The 16,599-nt window shown below is 35.2% G+C and overlaps 4 protein-coding genes across 6 annotated transcripts in view; 3 read left to right on the forward strand and 1 right to left on the reverse strand.

The window, feature by feature from the left end:
• LOC111694056 (gastrula zinc finger protein XlCGF57.1-like) overlaps positions 1–3,391 on the reverse strand; it is a 38,587-nt gene extending 35,196 nt beyond the window's left edge. The window contains exon 1 of the mRNA XM_023460742.1: positions 3,281–3,391. Coding sequence (XP_023316510.1) covers positions 3,281–3,315 — 35 coding nt within the window. The 5' untranslated portion in view covers positions 3,316–3,391. The remainder of the gene's footprint in view (positions 1–3,280) is intronic.
• A 1,783-nt stretch (positions 3,392–5,174) lies between these two features.
• On the forward strand, positions 5,175–15,376 carry LOC111694053 (zinc finger protein OZF-like). 3 transcript variants are annotated; one of them, XM_023460738.1, is made up of 2 exons: positions 5,175–5,957; positions 14,686–15,376. In XM_023460738.1, the coding sequence occupies exons 1-2, from the start codon at positions 5,293–5,295 to the stop codon at positions 14,966–14,968; spliced, it is 948 nt and encodes a 315-aa protein (XP_023316506.1). In that variant the 5' UTR covers positions 5,175–5,292; the 3' UTR covers positions 14,969–15,376. The 3 variants fall into 3 exon arrangements, with proteins under 3 accessions (XP_023316506.1, XP_023316505.1, XP_023316504.1); XM_023460737.1 differs by lacking the exon at positions 5,175–5,957 and adding an exon at positions 13,336–14,025 and having other exon boundaries at positions 14,200–15,376; XM_023460736.1 differs by lacking the exon at positions 5,175–5,957 and having other exon boundaries at positions 13,336–15,376.
• On the forward strand, positions 6,005–7,230 carry LOC111694054 (zinc finger protein 525-like). Its single transcript, XM_023460739.1, has one exon. The coding sequence runs from the start codon at positions 6,064–6,066 to the stop codon at positions 7,024–7,026; it is 963 nt and encodes a 320-aa protein (XP_023316507.1). The 5' UTR covers positions 6,005–6,063; the 3' UTR covers positions 7,027–7,230.
• LOC111694055 (zinc finger protein 585B-like) lies at positions 9,276–10,114 on the forward strand. Its single transcript, XM_023460740.1, has one exon. The coding sequence runs from the start codon at positions 9,290–9,292 to the stop codon at positions 9,902–9,904; it is 615 nt and encodes a 204-aa protein (XP_023316508.1). The 5' UTR covers positions 9,276–9,289; the 3' UTR covers positions 9,905–10,114.
• Positions 15,377–16,599: the final 1,223 nt, after the last annotated feature.

Below are 16,599 nucleotides of genomic sequence, written 5' to 3' on the forward strand. Positions count from 1 at the left end.
ATTAAACTGAGCCTCTGTCTAGGGTACATGTAATCGTTCGTCTATACATCGGTCGTGTCACAGTCTACCAAGTAGATTTTAAACTCATTATGTTGTGCGCGTAAAACAAAATAAAAATTCCGTGAGCTGACAGTGATGATACTGAATACTAGTTATTTATGTAACAAGTACCCAAAAGGCGTTTTTGGGCACGAGTGGGTGTTTTTTTCCGCACACTGTGCGCAAAAAGCTGGGCACGTGTTGCATACAAAATTTTATGCAATAGTAGACGAAAAGTACTTTCATTTAAATGAGACGTTTTACCGCACACCCGTGTCCAAAATGAGACATTTTACCGCACACGAGTGTCCAAAAACGCTTTTTGCGCACTAAAAAATGTGCGAAAAAAGACGTTTTTCGTCATACTATTGCATAAAATGTCTTTTTTCGCACATTTTTTAGTGCGCAAAAAGCGTTTTTGGACCTCTGTGTGCGGTAAAATGCCCCATTTTGGACTCGGGTGTGCGGTAAAATGCCTCATTTAAATGAACGTATTATTCGCCTATTATTGCATAAAATTTTGTATGCAACACGTGCCCAGCTTTTTGCGCACAGTGTGCGGAAAAATCACCCACTCGTGCCGGCATAGCCAGCACTCGTGTTTTTTTCCGCACACTCGTGCCCAAAACCGCCTTTTGGGCACTTGTTACATAAATAACTATTTTCGTATACATTCGATATTGCTAATTTTTGATGTTTTACTCTAACTGCGATAACTCATGCACAAAAAACTCATTGAAATATAGATTTATTGTGATACTCATTGAAGCATTAATTTCATAAGGCTGAAACAAATATTACACTGATATAATATGCTATTTTGTTATTTAACATTCAGTCGGTTGCCACTAGTGTAATAAATAGTGTAATAAATAGAAAAGAGTATACATGTATGTATACATACATTGTATATACCTGCTCTTTGGGACGTATAGTACATATAGATCGTCGCTGCTGATGTTTTAATAATAATCAATATTACGCCGTTATATAATATAAGTCGGTGCTCACTAGGGGTGGACGCAGCTTTTTGCTTTTTAGGCCAGAGTATAGTATATAACATATATTAATTCATACAGGACAGATTAGATGTGTGTCTGTGTCTGTGTGTGTTTAAGTGCTCAGCGTTATACTTCATTTATTATTAAAAAAAACTAGCGATTATGAATAATTAACTTGACATTTTATGCAAGATACATCTTCTGCAAAAATCCTCATTTCATGATTTGTATGTTTAACAAAACTGTACAGATTGATAAAAATTATAGATAAATTGATTGAAATGAAACATCATGTTTTTCTTTGGTAGTAAAAAGTTTATTAATTTATTTAAAACCTAATCGTTTCTTGAGCAGTCAGACGGAAAACGTAGAAGTGATCCAAAATATAATAGTAATTGTTTTTTACAAAATTTCAATGTACATTTAATACATTTATTATTGGGTGGTAATGCGTGAGTGATGAGCTATCTCTATGACAGTTTTATAACCACTCATTTGTCTCGATGTTTAATCATTTTGCGCGGTATTGATAGGTTCGTTCTAAGATCTTTTGCATTGATCTCGTGCTTGGGTATTGACATCGTGCATACATTTGACGTGCATGTGTAGATATCTCCTATGTGTAAATTTTTTTCCGCATATTAAACACTTACGTGATTAATATCTCCATGCTGTGTTCTAATGTGAATTATAAGACTATCCTTTTGTGAAAATGTCTTGCCACACGTATTACAAACGTAAGTTATCTTATTATGCATCAAATTCATGTGTCTTTTAAGATTACCCTTTAGTGAGAATGTCTTTCCGCACACTTCGCATGTTGGGGCCTGACCTTTATGCATAGCATCGATGTGTTTCTTAAGATTATCTTTCAGCGTAAATATTTTGCTACATGTATCACATGCGTGAGTTATCTTATTATGCACTGCATCCATGTGGAGTTTGAGTTTAGTCTTTGTTGAGAATTTCTTTCCGCAGACTTCGCAAGTAGGTCCCGTACCTTTATGCATCGCATCAATGTGGATTTTGAGTATACCTTTTTGTGTGAATGTCTTTCCACATGTAACGCACTCATGTTTAATACCATTATGAATTGCATCGATGTGAATTTTGAGATCTCCTTTTTGGGCGAATGTCTTTCCACATACACCACACGCATGTTTAACACCATTATGTACTGAATCGATGTGAATCTTGAGTTTAGCCTTCGTTTGAAATTTCTTTCCGCACATTTCGCAAGTAGGTGCCATACCATTATGCATCGCATCGATGTGCATTTTGAGATTTTTTTTTTGTATGAATGACTTTCCACACGTAACACATGTATGTTTAACACCATTATGTCCCTCGATATGCCTCTTGAGATCTCCTTTTTGTGTGAATGTTTTTCCACATACACCACACGCATGTTTAACACCATTATGTACTCCATCGATATGGATCTTGAGTACAGCTTCAGTTAAGAATTTCTTCCCGCATACTTCGCAAGTTGGTGCCATATCATTATGAATCCCATCGATGTGAATTTTGAGAGTACCTTTTTGTGTGAATGTCTTTCCACATGTCACACACATATGCTTGAGGTCACTATGAACTGAATCGATGTGGACCTTAAGACTACCTTTTCGTGTAAATTTTTTACCGCATATATTACATGGATATTTGGTACGATTGCGTACTTTATCATTTTGGGTTTCGCATAGACTTTTTTGAGCAAATGTTTTTTTCTTTGCATTTAATGCATCACTGAGTGCACCGTCCAAATTAAATTCCTCTTTTACTTCGTCGACAATTTCTTCTTTAATTTTCTTTGAAGTCTGATAATCGCACCTTTTTTTGATATGTTGCAAATGATCTGGATAATCGTCCTCGATCTTTTTGACTACTAATAAGTTAATGTCGAGCTTCTCGTCCTTACATTCGAATTCTATTTCCAAATCGTTTTTAGGTCCAGAATTTTCATCATATTCTCGAAGCTCATGAATCTGTAATTGATATAAGTAAAAATACTTGTTAAAAATATTGACTAAACAGTCTCACATCAACACTTACTAAATTTTCTCGACAAAAACTCGAGAATGCGTCGTTTTTAGCATCGCATGCATTGTCAATTATCATATAATCTTCATTTTCAATTGGGGAAACATCATTTGGTTCCTCCTTCACTCTGCAATATTCCCAATAATATAAAGTATTATGCCATTTTTTTTTAAATTTCATTCTCACGAAACAAAAATTACCTGACATCAGAGTTATATACATCACTGAAGTCCATGTTTATCACTCGGAACTTGATCAACGACTAATTGTTCTGTAATGATGTTACACATCGAACTAGGTAACTTATACATGTAATCATATGTACAAATCGTGAAATGAAAGTTTGAGAAAATTTATGTCAACAGAGACACTCTAAACTTATCATTTATTATTGGAGAAATTATACCATGATGTCCGGCGTGATAAACAATTAGCCATTTTCTTTGAATTGTATCTTATTACAAAGAAATTATAAATTATTGAACACTTCATGAATTGAGCTTATGATTTGTCCTAGTATACACTGTGTATGGGTTATATCACGTCAAACTTTATGACCTAAAAAAGTTTATTGTTAATAAATAATTTTTTTTCAAATAATTTTTTTACAATTTTTTTTATACTTCATCAGCTATTTGATACCACACCCTTTATATGCAGAAAATAAGTAAAAGAAGAGTTAATGATTATTTTCATGAGCGATCCCTGGAACAAAGAAATTATTGTGTGCTCTCCGTGTGTTTAAAGCTACAGCTTCTTGTTTTGTGTACAAATTGAGCAGTTCGGTTTAGTGGGATAGTCGAACCGAACGAAGATAAATGGTATCGCGCATACCTTTTACTTCGATCGATTCTTTTGATTAATTCTCGGGTCCGTGACAACAACTAAAAGAGAGCGAGAGATAGAGAGGATAGCGCGCAGCGGGAAAGAGAAATGCGTTCAAAGTGAGAAAAACGCGATTGACGAAGCACAGACGAAAAAAAAGGTATAGGATTGAGAGACGAGGTGAAACGAGTGTTGGCTTTATTTTGAATTGCACCGAAAGCAAAGGATGAAAGGAAGCTTTCGGACCGGTTGAAAAAAAACAGCCCAAATGTGCTTGCAGTCCAGCGAGGTACGAGAAGCGTAAAACTGCGCGTGTATAAAAATGAGAAGTTTCAATGAATTGCGTCCATTATATACGTATATACAGGCGAGCTCGGACAAATGTTTGAACGTTAAATACTCGGCGTGGCGCGTCGATGTTCAGAAAGGAGAACTTTTCACTTCTGACACAGGCTAATGTGCAAAAGTTTCTCTAGGTCTCTAAAATATTTTCCCGACGCTGCGAATCTACTTGCTCGTGCTTGTGGGTCGAAATGTAATCTCGATGAAGGAATTGAACGGTTTGATTGATGTATAAGTCCAATAAAGCTCAATGATAATAAAACAAATAGCTGCCGACTCGACAGTTATTCACAATCTGTAGCATTTTTCTAACGAATAGTATTTTTGGTTTAATTACTAATTTATTTCGAGAATGTCAGACATCTTGATATGCAATTGGTAGTAACTAGAACGACTTAATTCGAGCTACTCTTAAAAATCGTAAAATGCGCTATAAAATATAAAAAATTAAAAGTATCCCAAGAAACTGTTTTCCTAAAAGTTTAATTCTTTTTAGCGCTTTACAATAAAAATAATCTATTTATTGGTTGAATCATATTCACTCAGTTGTAGCATACGTTATGAAAAGGCAAACAAAATCCACCCTTGGCGTTTGTTTTATCTGAAATCTGCTGGATTTGCATCAGATCTTGAGTGATGTAACAAGTCTATATTTTTGTAAAATTATAAAACTTTTACTATAATATTGATGAAAGATTGCAGAAAATGGAAAAAGTGATTACTCATGATTCTATAAATCTGCATACAACTCAAAGTCAAGAGGAATCTACGATAAGATTCACATTGATTTTAATTTATTTGTCTATGTATACTAATAGCCGTCGACGACATACAACAAAATTGTCAATTCGATTGATTCTATCTTTCGTTGTAAACAAACACAGAAGTATCATATTTTTGAATCAGTTATTTACAGTCAGTGGAGAGAGGTACATTTCGAATAAGTAATTTTGACTTTTAATCGCACAGTCACGAAATTTTTGGAATTTTCAATTGTGTAAGTTAACGTAGTAAAATATTTAATAGAGTTTGAGGAACAACAAAAATGGACATAATCAAAGAAAATGACTATGATTTCACCTTGGGACCAAAAACATTCGAAAGAGAAGATCGTTCGGTTACACAAATAAAAACAGTTCACCAAAGACGAAAAAATTATTTGGGCAATGTGAGCAAAAAAACATTTGCGAGCATCAGAGCATCAGATGCAACACATCTTAACAAAACTGTTCACGAAAAGAGAAAAGACTATGTTTGTGACGTGTGCCGCAAAGCGTTTACACGTTTGGGCTGTTTGGAGGAGCACCAAAGATCAGTTCATGAAGGACGAAAAGATTACGTATGCGACGTGTGTCAAAAAGCGTTTAGTAAATCGAGCAATTTGAGGAGACACCATAAAACAGTTCATGAGGGACATAAAGACTACGAGTGCGATGTGGGCCAGCGAAAATTTACGCAGAAAATCGCCTTAATAAGACACCAAAAATTAATTCATGAAGGACGAAAAGACTTCGAATGCAATGTGTGTCAAAAAACATTTTCTTTTCGAAGCAACATGGTGAAACACAAAAAAATAGTTCACGAAGGACGAAGGGACTACGAGTGTGACGTGTGTCGGAAAACGTTTTCTGGTCGGAGCAACATGGTGGAACACAAAAAAACAGTTCACCAAGGACGAAAAGACTACGTTTGCAACGTGTGTCAAAAAACATTTTCTTATCGGAGCAACATGGTGAAACACAAAAAAATAGTTCACGAAGGACGAAAAGACTACGTTTGCAACGTGTGTCAAAAAAACTTTTCTGTTCAGAGCGATATGGTGAAACACAAAAAATCAGTTCATGAGGGGCGAAAAGACTACGTTTGTAACGCGTGTCAAAAAACATTTTCTTATCGGAGCAACATGGTGAAACACAAAAAAATAGTTCATGAAGGACGAAAAGACTACGTTTGCAACGTGTGTCAAAAGGCATTTTCTCGTTTGTATATATTAAAGAGACACCAAAGATTAATTCACGAAGAACGAATGGACTACGAGTGTGACGTGTGCCGAAAAACGTTTTGTGATCGGAGCAACATGGTGAAACACAAAAGAAAAGTTCACGAAGGACGAAGGGACTACGAGTGTGACGTGTGTCGGAAAACGTTTTCTGGTCGGAGCAACATGGTGAAACACAAAAAAATAGTTCACGAAGGACGAAAAGACTACGTTTGCAACGTGTGTCAAAAAAACTTTTCTGTTCAGAGCGATATGGTGAAACACAAAAAATCAGTTCATGAGGGGCGAAAAGACTACGTTTGCAATGTGTGTCAAAAAGCGTTTACGCAGAAGGTCAATTTGATGAGACACGAGCGAACAGTTCACGAAGGACGAAGGGCCTACGAGTGCGATGTGTGCAAAAAGACGTTTACGAGAAATATGTCTTTGTCAATTCATCAAAAAAGAATCCATGGAAGCCAAAAAGAGTCTGGAACCTATCAGCATTTGGTAGATCATCGAGAAATGGTTCGCGAAGGACAAAAAGGCTATGAATGCAACACGAGTCAGGAAGTATTTCCAGAGCAGAGCAACGTGGAGGAACATGAAAAAATAGTTCATGAAGAACAAATAAAATATGTTTTAGATGTATGTACGGAAAAAGATAACTTGATTAACCACAAAATAACTGATGACAACGAACAAAATTACTTCGAATTACATAATGTATTTCGAAAAAAGTTTTGTAAAGGCCAAAAAGGTTATCGCAGCGATGTTATGTTAAAAAGCAACGAGTCTTAATTTGATTTTTGTATCATAGAATAATATAGTTAACTTTGACAATTTTAATGCAACATTTAAAAACGATGAATTATTTGATATATAAATATTGATCTAGAAACGACTACGTGCCATTTATATAATTTAAATATATAAACTATGGCGCAAGATGCCAGTATAAGTAAGATTTTTAACTTATTTATAGTGCACTCGTAATTTGTAAATTAGTTTCACGCAACTAAAATTTATGTATAAATGTATTTCTAATAAATAACAACATATTTATAAAATATATATTTCTTAAATCTTAAATGTTACTTTTAATATTCCTCTATTTTTTTTAAACAATCTTATTCTTTCCTTTTATTCCACTCGATTCAAGATTGCTTTTCACGTAAAAAAATTTAACGCGCTAAACTTTGGCCAAATTTGTGCTTAGCTCGTCGAGTTGGCCAAACTTGGTCTTGGACGTATTGAATTTTTTTACGCGGATTAGTACAAACTCAACCGGCTGTGGTGATTCTGAAAAATCATGCGACGATTATCAGCTTTATAACAAACCGACGCTTTTATAAATGTTCATAGCAAAAATATCTCGTGATGTAGGAAAAGCCGAGCTGCACTGTGAGATCGCGAGGCATCTTATACCTGCACACGAGCATCGATCAAAAACTGTCCTAATGAATCGCAGTCTGATTCTACAAAATCATCTTGGCTTTTTTTGTATTCTTTTTATCATTAGGCCTTTGCCTTGTTTTATTTCCTTCGTTGAATAAAATTGTTCAAACTACCTACCTCAAAAGTCGAAATTACATTCATTAAATACGTACTCTCCTTGGTCATTATAAAACAGCTTAAACTAGCTGTTTGACAGATTCGATGATAGCTTGGCCTAGCAACAATAGATTTCAAATATTTTATTATTGAACTCGTGAAATTCAAATCAGTTTTAATTTATTTGTCCGTAGCAAAGACACATAATGTAGTCTGTGACACTAATATTGTATTTAGCAAGCGGTACAATTGTAAATTCGATTGATTCTGACTTTCAATATAAATAAACACAAACACTACTCACAAACGAAAATATGAGTATGATATTTCTGAATCAGATATTCAAAGTCAGTTGAGTGAAGTACATTTAAAATAAGTAATTTTGCCTTTGATTTTTTTGGAATCTTTAGCTGCGAAGGTCAAAGTTGTAGAAATATTCAATAGCAATTAAAGAATAAAAATAATGGATATTATCGAAGATAATGACTATACTTGCGACTTGCGACCACAAAAATTTGAAAGAGATGATCATCCGGGTACACAAATGAAATCAGTTGGCCAAGATCGAAACAATTATTTAAGCGATGTGAGCAAAAAGACATTTGCAAGAGCATTCGATGTAGCACACCATGAGAAAACTGTTCACGGAGAGAAAAAAACCGTTCATGAAAGACGAGGTCACTACCTATGCGACGAGTGTCAAGAAATATTCGTTTCTTGGGTAAATTTAGCGAGACATTATAAAACTGTTCACAAAGAGCGAAAATACAACGTTTTTGATGTCTACCAAAAAACGTTTGCAACGAAAAAGAGCTCACCAAACCATCATAAATCTGTTCACAGAAAACGAAGGGACTATGAAAACGATGTGTTTCAAAAAACATTTTCTGTTCAGAGCGATATGGCGAAACACAAAAAATCAATTCACGAAGGACGAAAAGACTACGTATGCGATGTGTGTCAAAAAACATTTTCTGATCGGAGCAACATGGTGAAACACAAAAAATTAGTTCACAAAGGACAAAAAGACTACGTTTGCAACGTGTGCCACAAAGCGTATACATGTTTGTACGTATTGAAGGAACACCAAAGATCGGTTCATGAACGACGAAGAGACTACGAATGCGACGTGTGCCACAAAATTTTTTCTCGCTCGAGCAATTTGAGGAATCACCAAAAAACAGTTCATGAGGGACAAAAAGACTACCTTTGCAACGTATGCCAGGAAAAATTTTCGCAGAGGATTATCTTAATAAGACACCAAAAATCAATTCATGAAGGACGAAAAGACTTTGAATGCAACGTGTGTCAAAAGGCATTTTCACGTTTTTATATATTAAAGAGACACCAAAGATTAATTCACGAAGAACGAATGGACTACGAGTGTCACGTGTGCCGAATAACGTTTTGTGATCGGAACAACATGGTGAAACACAAAAGAAAAGTTCACCAAGGACAAAAAGACTACGTTTGCAATGTGTGTCAAAAAACATTTTCTTAACGGAGCAACATGGTGAAACACAAAAAAATAGTTCACGAAGGACGAAAAGACCACGTTTGCAACGTGTGTCAAAAAGCGTTTACTAAATTGAGCAATTTGAGGAAACACCAAAAAACAATTCATGAGGGACAAAAAGACTACGAGTGCGATGTGTGCCAGCGAAAATTTACGCAGAAGATCAACTTGACAGTGCACCGTAGAACAGTTCACGAAGGACTAAGAGATTACGAGTGCGACGTTTGCAAGAAAACGTTCACGAAAAGGATGTCCTTGTCAGTTCATCAAAAAAGAGTTCATGGAAGCCAAAAAGAATCTGCAAGCAATCGGCATTTGCCAGATACTCGCAAAATAGTTCACGAAGGACAAAAAGGCTATGAATGCAACGCGAGTCAGGAAGTATTTTCAGAGCAAAGCAACGTGAAGGAACACCAAAAATTAGTTCAAGTTGAACAGATAAAATATTTGCCAGAAGTATGTACGTCAAAATACGATTTGACTAACCACATAATAACTGATGACGACGAACAAAACCACTTCGAATTACATAATGTATTTCGAAAAAAGTTTTGTAAAGGCCAAAAGGGCTATGGCAGTGATGTTTTATTAAAAAGCAACGAGCCTTAATTTGATTGTCTTATTCTATGAAGAATAATTAACTTTCACAATTGTAATGCAACATTTAAATACGATGAATTCGTTGAAATGTTCATATTTTTTTTGGCTACGTGACATTCATGATGTAAATATGCCGCAGATTTAAGTATGAGTCAAAACAATTACGCAGTAGGGCATCAAAAGAAGTGAAAACTTGTCTAGCGCAACTGAAACGCATGTACAAATATATTGTAATGAAAAGGATTAAAATATAATCATAAAATATATTCATGAACATTCCACGTGATTTTTTTTACTCCTCTTAATTATTATATAATTTTTTCTAATTCTTATCTTCTTATTGCATGCAATTCAAGATCGCTTCTTGCGTAATGAAAACTTCAACGCACTAAACTTGGGCCACTAGATACAGCAAATGTTCATTTTCATTCCTTTTAGTGCTTTACAAAGAAAATTTTGAGAAAAATTTTTAATTTATTGGTTAAATTATGCTCACTCACATGTAAAAAAAAAAAGTGATACGGAATGAAGAGACAAATGAAATACACCCTTAAGTTTGTCTTAACTGAGGTATGCTAGATCTGGATCAGTTCTTGCGATATCATACGTGCGAACGAAAATTTAAAAAAGTATTATTTTGACCCTTATATATACTAATAGCCATCAGTAAAAGACGCAATTGTCTATTCGATTGATTCTGACTTTCCATATAAACAAATACAGATACTTCTTACAAACGAAAACATAAGTATGATATTTTTGAATCAGTTATTTAAAGTTAGTCGAGAGAAATACGTTTCAAATAAGTAATTTTGACTTTTAACCCAACGTGCACAAAATTTCTTGGAATCTTAGTTATGAAGGTAAACGTTGTAAAATATTCAAGAGATGTCATCGAAGAACAACAATAATGGATAAGATCAATGATAATGATTATGATTGCGACTTGGGACAAACATTCGAAAAAGAAGATCATTCGGCTAAACAATTTAAATCAGTTCACCAAAGACAAAGAAATTATCTACTTCATGTGAGCAAAAAAACATTGACGAGAGCACCAGTAACACATCTGAACAAAATCGTTCACATAGAAAAAAAAGACTACGTATGTGACGTATGTCAAGGAATATTTATTTCTAGGCAAAATTTAGTCAAACATTATAAAACTGTTCACGAAAAGAGAAAGGACTACGTTTGTGACGTGTGCCACGCAGCGTTTACACGTTTGTACGTATTGAAGGAACACCAAAAATCGGTTCATGAACGACGCAGAGACTACGAATGCGAAGTGTGCCAAAAACTTTATTCTTGTTCGAGCAATTTGAGAAATCATCAAAAAACAGTTCATGAGGGACAAAAAGACTACATTTGCAATGTATGCCAGCAAAAATTTACGCAGAAGATCGTCTTAATAAGACACCAACAATCAATTCATGAAGGACGAAAAGACTTTGAATGCAACGTGTGTCAAAAGGCATTTTCACGTTTGTATATATTAAAGACACACCAAAGATTAATTCACGAAGAACGAATGGACTACGAGTGTGACGTGTGCCGAAAAACGTTTTGTGATCGGAGCAACATGGTGAAACACAAAAGAAAAGTTCACCAAGGACAAAATGACTACGTTTGCAATGTGTGTCAAAAAGCGTTTACTCAATCTGGCAATTTGAGGAAACACCAAAAAACAGTTCATGATGGAAAAAAAGACTACGTTTGCAACGTGTGTCAAAAAGCGTTTACTCAATCGAGCAACATGGTGAAACACAAAAAAACAGTTCACGTAGGACGAAAAGACTACGTTTGCAATGTATGCCAGGGAAAATTTACGCAGAAGGTCAACTTGATAAGACACGAGAAAATAGTTCACAAAGGACAAAAGGACTACGTTTGCGACGTGTGCAAAAAAAATTTTGGGTCAAAACAGGAATTGAAACGTCATTTCAGAGTAATTCACAAAGAAAAGAAAAACTACGAATACGACGTGGGTCAAAAAATGTTTACGACAGGTATGTCTTTGTCAATTCATCAAAATAGAATCCATGGAAGCCAAAAAGAGTCTGGAACCTATCAGAATTTGCCAAATCATCAAGGAATGGTTCACGAAGGACAGAAAAACTATGAATGCAACACGAGTCAGGAAGTATTTTCAGAGCAGAGCAACGTGAAGAAACTTGAAAACATAGTTCAAGATGAACAAATAAGATATGTTCCAGAAGTATGTACGGCAATAAATAGCTTGTCTAACCACAAAGTAACTGATCACGACGAACAAAACCACTTCGAATTACATAATGTATTTCGAAAAAAGTTTTGTAAAGGTCATAAAGGTTATGGCAGCGATGTTATGTAAAAAAGCAACGAGTCATATTTTGATTTTTGTATCATATGAACAATGATTAACTTTGACAATTTTAATGCAACATTTAAAAACGATGAATTATTTGATATATAAATATTGATCTAGAATCGATTACGTGACATTTATATAATTTAAATATATAAACTATGGCGCAAGATGCCAGTATAAGTAAGATTTTTAATTTATTTATAGTGCACTCGTAATTTGTAAATTAGTTTCACGCAACTAAAATTTATGTATAAATGTATTTCTAATAAATAACAATATATTTATAAAATATATATTTCTTAAATCTCAAATGTTACTTTTAAGATTCCTCTATTTTTTTTAAACAATCTTACTCTTTCCTTTTATTCCACTCGATTCAAGATTGCTTTTCACGTAAAAAAATTTAACGCGCTAAACTTTGGCCAAATTTGTGCTTAGCTCGTCGAGTTGGCCAAACTTGGTCTTGGACGTATTGAATTTTTTTACGCGGATGAGTACAAACTCAACCGGCTGTGGTGATTCTGAAAAATCATGCGACGATTATCAGCTTTATAACAAACCGACGCTTTTATAAATGTTCATAGCAAAAATGTCTCGCGATGTAGGAAAAGCCGAGCTGCACTGTGAGATCGCGAGGCATCTTATACCTGCACACGAGCATCGATCAAAAACTGTCCTAATGAATCGCAGTCTGATTCTACAAAATCATCTTGGCTTTTTTTGTATTCTTTTTATCATTAGGCCTTTGCCTTGTTTTATTTCCTTCGTTGAATAAAATTGTTCAAACTACCTACCTCAAAAGTCGAAATTACATTCATTAGATACGTACTCTCCTTGGTCATTATAACATAAACAGGTTAAACTAGCTCTTTGACAGATTCGATGATAGCTTGGCCTAGCAACTATAGATTTCAAATATTTTATTACTGAGCTTGTAAGATTCAAATCAGTTTTAATTTATTTGTCCGTAGCAAAGACACATAATGTAATCTGTGACACTAATATTGTATTTAGCAAGCGCTACAATTGTAAATTCGATTGATTCTGACTTTCAATATAAATAAACACACACTACTCACAAACGAAAATATGAGTATGATATTTCTGAATCAGATATTCAAAGTCAGTTGAGTGAAGTACATTTAAAATAAGTAATTTTGCCTTTGCTTTTTTTGGAATCTTTAGCTGCGAAGGTCAAAGTTTTAGAAATAATCAATAGCAATTAAAGAATAAAAATAATGGATATTATCGAAGATAATGACTATACTTGCGACTTGCGACCAGAAAAATTTGAAAGAGATGGTCATCCGGGTACACAAATAAAATCAGTTGGCCAAGATCGAAACAATTATATAAGTGATGTGAGCAAAAAGACATTAGCAAGAGCATTCGATGTAGCACACCATGAGAAAACTGTTCACGAAGAGAAAAAAACAGTTCATGAGAGACGAGGTCACTACCTATGCGACGAGTGTCAAGAAATATTCGTTTCTTGGGGAAATTTAGCGAGACATTATAAAACTGTTCACAAAGAGCGAAAATACAACGTTTTTGATGTCTACCAACAAACGTTTGCATCGAAAAAGAACTTACCAAACCATCATAAATCTGTTCACAGAAAACGAAGGGACTATGAAAACGATGTGTTTCAAAAAACATTTTCTGTTCAGAGCGATATGGCGAAACACAAAAAATCAATTCACGAAGGACGAAAAGACTACGTATGCAATGTGTGTCAAAAAACATTTTCTGATCGGAGCAACATGGTGAAACACAAAAAATTAGATCACAAAGGACAAAAAGACTACGTTTGCAACGTGTGCCACAAAGCGTATACATGTTTGTACATATTGAAGGAACACCAAAGATCGGTTCATGAACGACGAAGAGACTACGAATGCGACGTGTGCCAAAAAATTTTTTCTCGCTCGAGCAATTTGAGGAATCACCAAAAAACAGTTCATGAGGGACAAAAAGACTACGTTTGCAATGTATGCCAGGAAAAATTTTCGCAGAGGATTATCTTAATAAGACACCAAAAATCAATTCATGAAGGACGAAAAGACTTTGAATGCAACGTGTGTCAAAAAGCGTTTACTCAATCTTTCAATTTGAAGAAACACCAAAAAACAGTTCATGATGGAAAAAAAGACTACGTTTGCAACGTGTGTCAAAAAGCGTTTACTCAATTGAGCAATTTGAGGAAACACCAAAAAACAGTTCATGAGGGACAAAAAGACTACGAGTGCGATGTGTGCCAGCGAAAATTTACGCAGAAGATCCACTTGATAGTGCACCATAGAACAGTTCACGAAGGACGAAGAGATTACGAGTGCGACGTTTGTCGGAAAACGTTTTCTGGTCGGAGCAACATGGTGGAACACAAAAAAACAGTTCACCAAGGACGAAAAGACTACGTTTGCAACGTGTGTCAAAAAACGTTTACGCAGAAGGTCAATTTGATGAGACACGAGCGAACAGTTCACGAAGGACGAAGGGCCTACGAGTGCGATGTGTGCAAAAAGACGTTTACGAGAAATATGTCTTTGTCAATTCATCAAAAAAGAATCCATGGAAGCCAAAAAGAGTCTGGAACCTATCAGCATTTGCCAAATCATCGAGGAATGGTTCACGAAGGACAGAAAGACTATGAATGCAATACGAGTCAGGAAGTATTTTCAGAGCAGAGCTTCCAGAAGTTTGTGCAACAAATGATAACTTGACTAACCACATAATAACTGATCACGACGATCAAAACCACTTTGAATTAAATAATGTATTTCGAAAAAAGTTTTTTAAAGGCCAAAAGGGCTATGGCAGCGATGCTATGATGAAAAATAACGAGTCTTAATTTGAATGTTGTACTGTATAAATAATAGATAACTTTGCCAAGCTATAATTTAAAAAACGATTAATTAGCTTTTATGTAATTATTGATTTTAGTCTATAATCAACCATGTGACATTTATAATGTAAATATATAAACTGTAGATCCTGATTTCAGTTAAAGTCAAAGTTTTAACAAATGTATATGCAACAGAGCACTAGAAAATGTGTAAACTTGTTTCGCTCAACTAAAAGTCGTATGTGAAGGTATTGTAATGAATAAAAATATATTCAATAGATGTATAGACGGTATATACGTTCCATATTTCTTACATACCATATGGTCAATATATAAAAAAAAAAATACAATTATTGGGGACAACCTTTATACTTATTTAGTCAATTTATCAAAAAAATCTCGCAGCTGTTCAAGATCTATTTATTGATCCTTTTTGAATTTAAGTAATTCAAGATCACTTGGAAATGCCGAACGAATTCTAGCTTTTTTTGGACAATTTTATCGACCCTTCTAGACATCAGGAAATTTATATCCAATTTGAATTCGCCGTCGTAAGTATTGAAAAGTTTAGACCAACGATGTATGAAGGCAATTCGGCCATGGGAACGTTTTGCAGTAAAGAATGCATGCAAAATAAGTATACAAAAGTATACTTCATATCTGCGCACACATATTCGAAATTACTGAATTACTGAATCAATGTTGCGCTCATTGGCTCGATGATATCGTATGCCGCAGCCTCGGCCCAACCGCGTTTACACACGTAGTGCATTTCCTTTGTGACGTAGTTTTCGAAACTTTAGTTTAACGCATCGACTATATAATCCTCGCGATAATTACTCTACCAAAAGCGGCAAAATCGACTGCGCGCGGTCAAAAGCTCGGGTGCGAGCATCCTTTTTTCATCATCAATTCACGCGAATTCGCGCGTCCGAATATTTTCGCGGAAAATATAATTTGCCGGCGAACATACGCGAAATGTCCGCAACGACGTGTGTGCAGTGCGCGCGCCGGGTTCGGAGCAAAAATGTTGGCCGGTTGCGCTATACGCGCACTGTACGTAGCCGGTCGCGGTCGCGCGTCGTTATATATAACCTTGTTAAGTATCTCGTCGACGTAATTTTGAACTTTGTGGCTTTTTGTTGCTGCTGCTGCTGCTGCTGCTGCTGCTGTTGCCATATACATATACGTACTATGTATGTTTGCGCGCGCCGTTACCGCTACTTTTCCTCGCTCTGTGTGCGCTAATGAAAAATTATTGCGGACCTAATGTTTTTTTTTTCGCCTCTCCCACTGGGATGAATTATCGTTTCCACTCATTTTTTCTCTCCCGTTCCTACGTTCTTTTTTTCTGCGTGTAAGGTCGAATCCGCACGGTGTACGTTTGAATGTTCGCGCAGTGTCGTGAAAATTTATGAAATTATGGAAAAAAAAAAAAATGTATCGATATAGAAGTGCACGAGGAAAGTTCTCCGAAGATTGCTGAATTTTAATTAAAATCTTAATTCA

This window comes from Trichogramma pretiosum, unplaced genomic scaffold (assembly GCF_000599845.2).
Source record: "Trichogramma pretiosum strain Unisexual culture from Peru unplaced genomic scaffold, Tpre_2.0 scaffold38, whole genome shotgun sequence".
NCBI lineage: Eukaryota > Metazoa > Arthropoda > Insecta > Hymenoptera > Trichogrammatidae > Trichogramma > Trichogramma pretiosum.

Coding starts and splice junctions, on each gene's coding strand:
- LOC111694055 (XM_023460740.1), top strand. CDS start 9,290: ATGGTGAAACACAAAAAAATAGTTCACGAAGGACGAAAAGACCACGTT.
- LOC111694054 (XM_023460739.1), top strand. CDS start 6,064: ATGGTGAAACACAAAAAATCAGTTCATGAGGGGCGAAAAGACTACGTT.
- LOC111694053 (XM_023460736.1), top strand. CDS start 13,484: ATGGATATTATCGAAGATAATGACTATACTTGCGACTTGCGACCAGAA.